This window comes from Diaphorina citri, unplaced genomic scaffold (assembly GCF_000475195.1).
Source record: "Diaphorina citri unplaced genomic scaffold, Diaci psyllid genome assembly version 1.1 scaffold945, whole genome shotgun sequence".
NCBI classification, from domain to species: Eukaryota; Metazoa; Arthropoda; class Insecta; order Hemiptera; family Psyllidae; genus Diaphorina; species Diaphorina citri.
The window spans coordinates 1-1,303 of NW_007378376.1; the positions used below are offsets into that span (position 1 = coordinate 1).

The following is a 1,303-nucleotide window of genomic DNA, read 5'->3' on the forward strand; positions in this document are numbered from 1 at the left end:
TCTCAAGAAATGACATGAAATTGGCAACATTGTTCGTCTTAAGTTAAACTTAAGTTTATCTTTAGATTTCATACATACAACGGTAAATGATTATGACTAAAATTATTCCTTACATCATTCAGGGATCAATTAGAGAACGGGGCTCTGATGACCAAAGCTATGCGAGATCTCAACTCAGCCAAGCGTACACTGGCAACACTGCATCAGTACAATTACAGTGTTGTCAGACTTCATCTGCCCAATGGTCATGTTGTACAGGCACTGTTCAAACCTCTGGAGAGTATAGGCAAGGTGAAAGCATATGTCAGACAGTTTCTCATTTCCCCGGATCTGGACTTCTATATTTGTGAGTTATTTGGATATACACTTTTTTTATCGGACTTGAAATTACCTGGAAAAGTTACATCTAGTCTCTCAACTTGGTCTTTTATCCTTTTCTGTTGACTGAGCACTGTGTAAGTACACATTTTTTGTGCAAATATCTGTTGAAAGACCAGGTTCGAAAATCAACTTGGGAGACATATCGTATTAGCGTATGTAGAGAATAAATATTGATAAATGTGTAAGAAAATCCTGATGGGTACTTTTTTTTGTGCCCAAAAGCAAAGAGAGAAAGAGGACAGGATAGGAGAAAACTAGTCGTTCCGAGAACGAACCTTATCCGTTCAGGATAAAATCCACCCCGGGCGGGAATCGAACCTGCGGCCTAGCACTTACAAGGCAGACATGATACCAACCAAGCTGACTAGGCTGGCGGCAAGGAATATTAACATCGATGTCAACCATGTCCACTATATTTCAGATCTGACCCCACCCAAGACCATTCTCCAGGACTCGGCCACACTGCTCGACCTACGTTGTGTTCCTACCAGTAACTTCTATCTGGGTGTGAGAGAAGATAGTTTACAGCAGTCTGGATGTGGCGTCAGCTCTCAGGATAGGAATTTGACTGAAGATAAGATACCAGAGGAGGTGAAAGAAGGTACGAAAGGCTTAAGGCTGGGGTTCACAAAATGAGTTTAAACTCGAATTAAGCTTAACTCTCTGCCAGCCTAGTCAGCTGAGTAGGTAGTGCGTCTGCCTTGTAAGCGCTAGGCCGCGGGTTCGATTCCCGCCCGGGGCGGATTTTATCCTGATGGGATAATGTTCGTTCTCGGAACGGCTGGCTTTCTCCTATCCTGTCTTCCTTCTCTCCTCGATTTCGGGACGATAAGACCATAGCAGTTAAAGTTCCCTCTGTCAAACCTCTTAAAAAAAAAAAAAAAAAAAAAAAAAAAAAAAAAAAAAAAAAAAAACAAAAAAA

General features: G+C 41.6%; 1 protein-coding gene across 1 annotated transcript; it reads left to right on the forward strand.

Annotated features, from left to right (window-relative positions):
• Positions 1-122: 122 nt before the first annotated feature.
• Positions 123-1,017, forward strand: LOC103513246 (tether containing UBX domain for GLUT4; the record flags this gene model as incomplete). The annotated part of the gene is made up of 2 exons (XM_008478059.1): positions 123-346; positions 803-1,017. Coding segments are annotated over 2 exons (439 nt in total), but the record flags the coding sequence as incomplete, so codon positions are not given.
• Between the last annotated feature and the right edge of the window lie 286 nt (positions 1,018-1,303).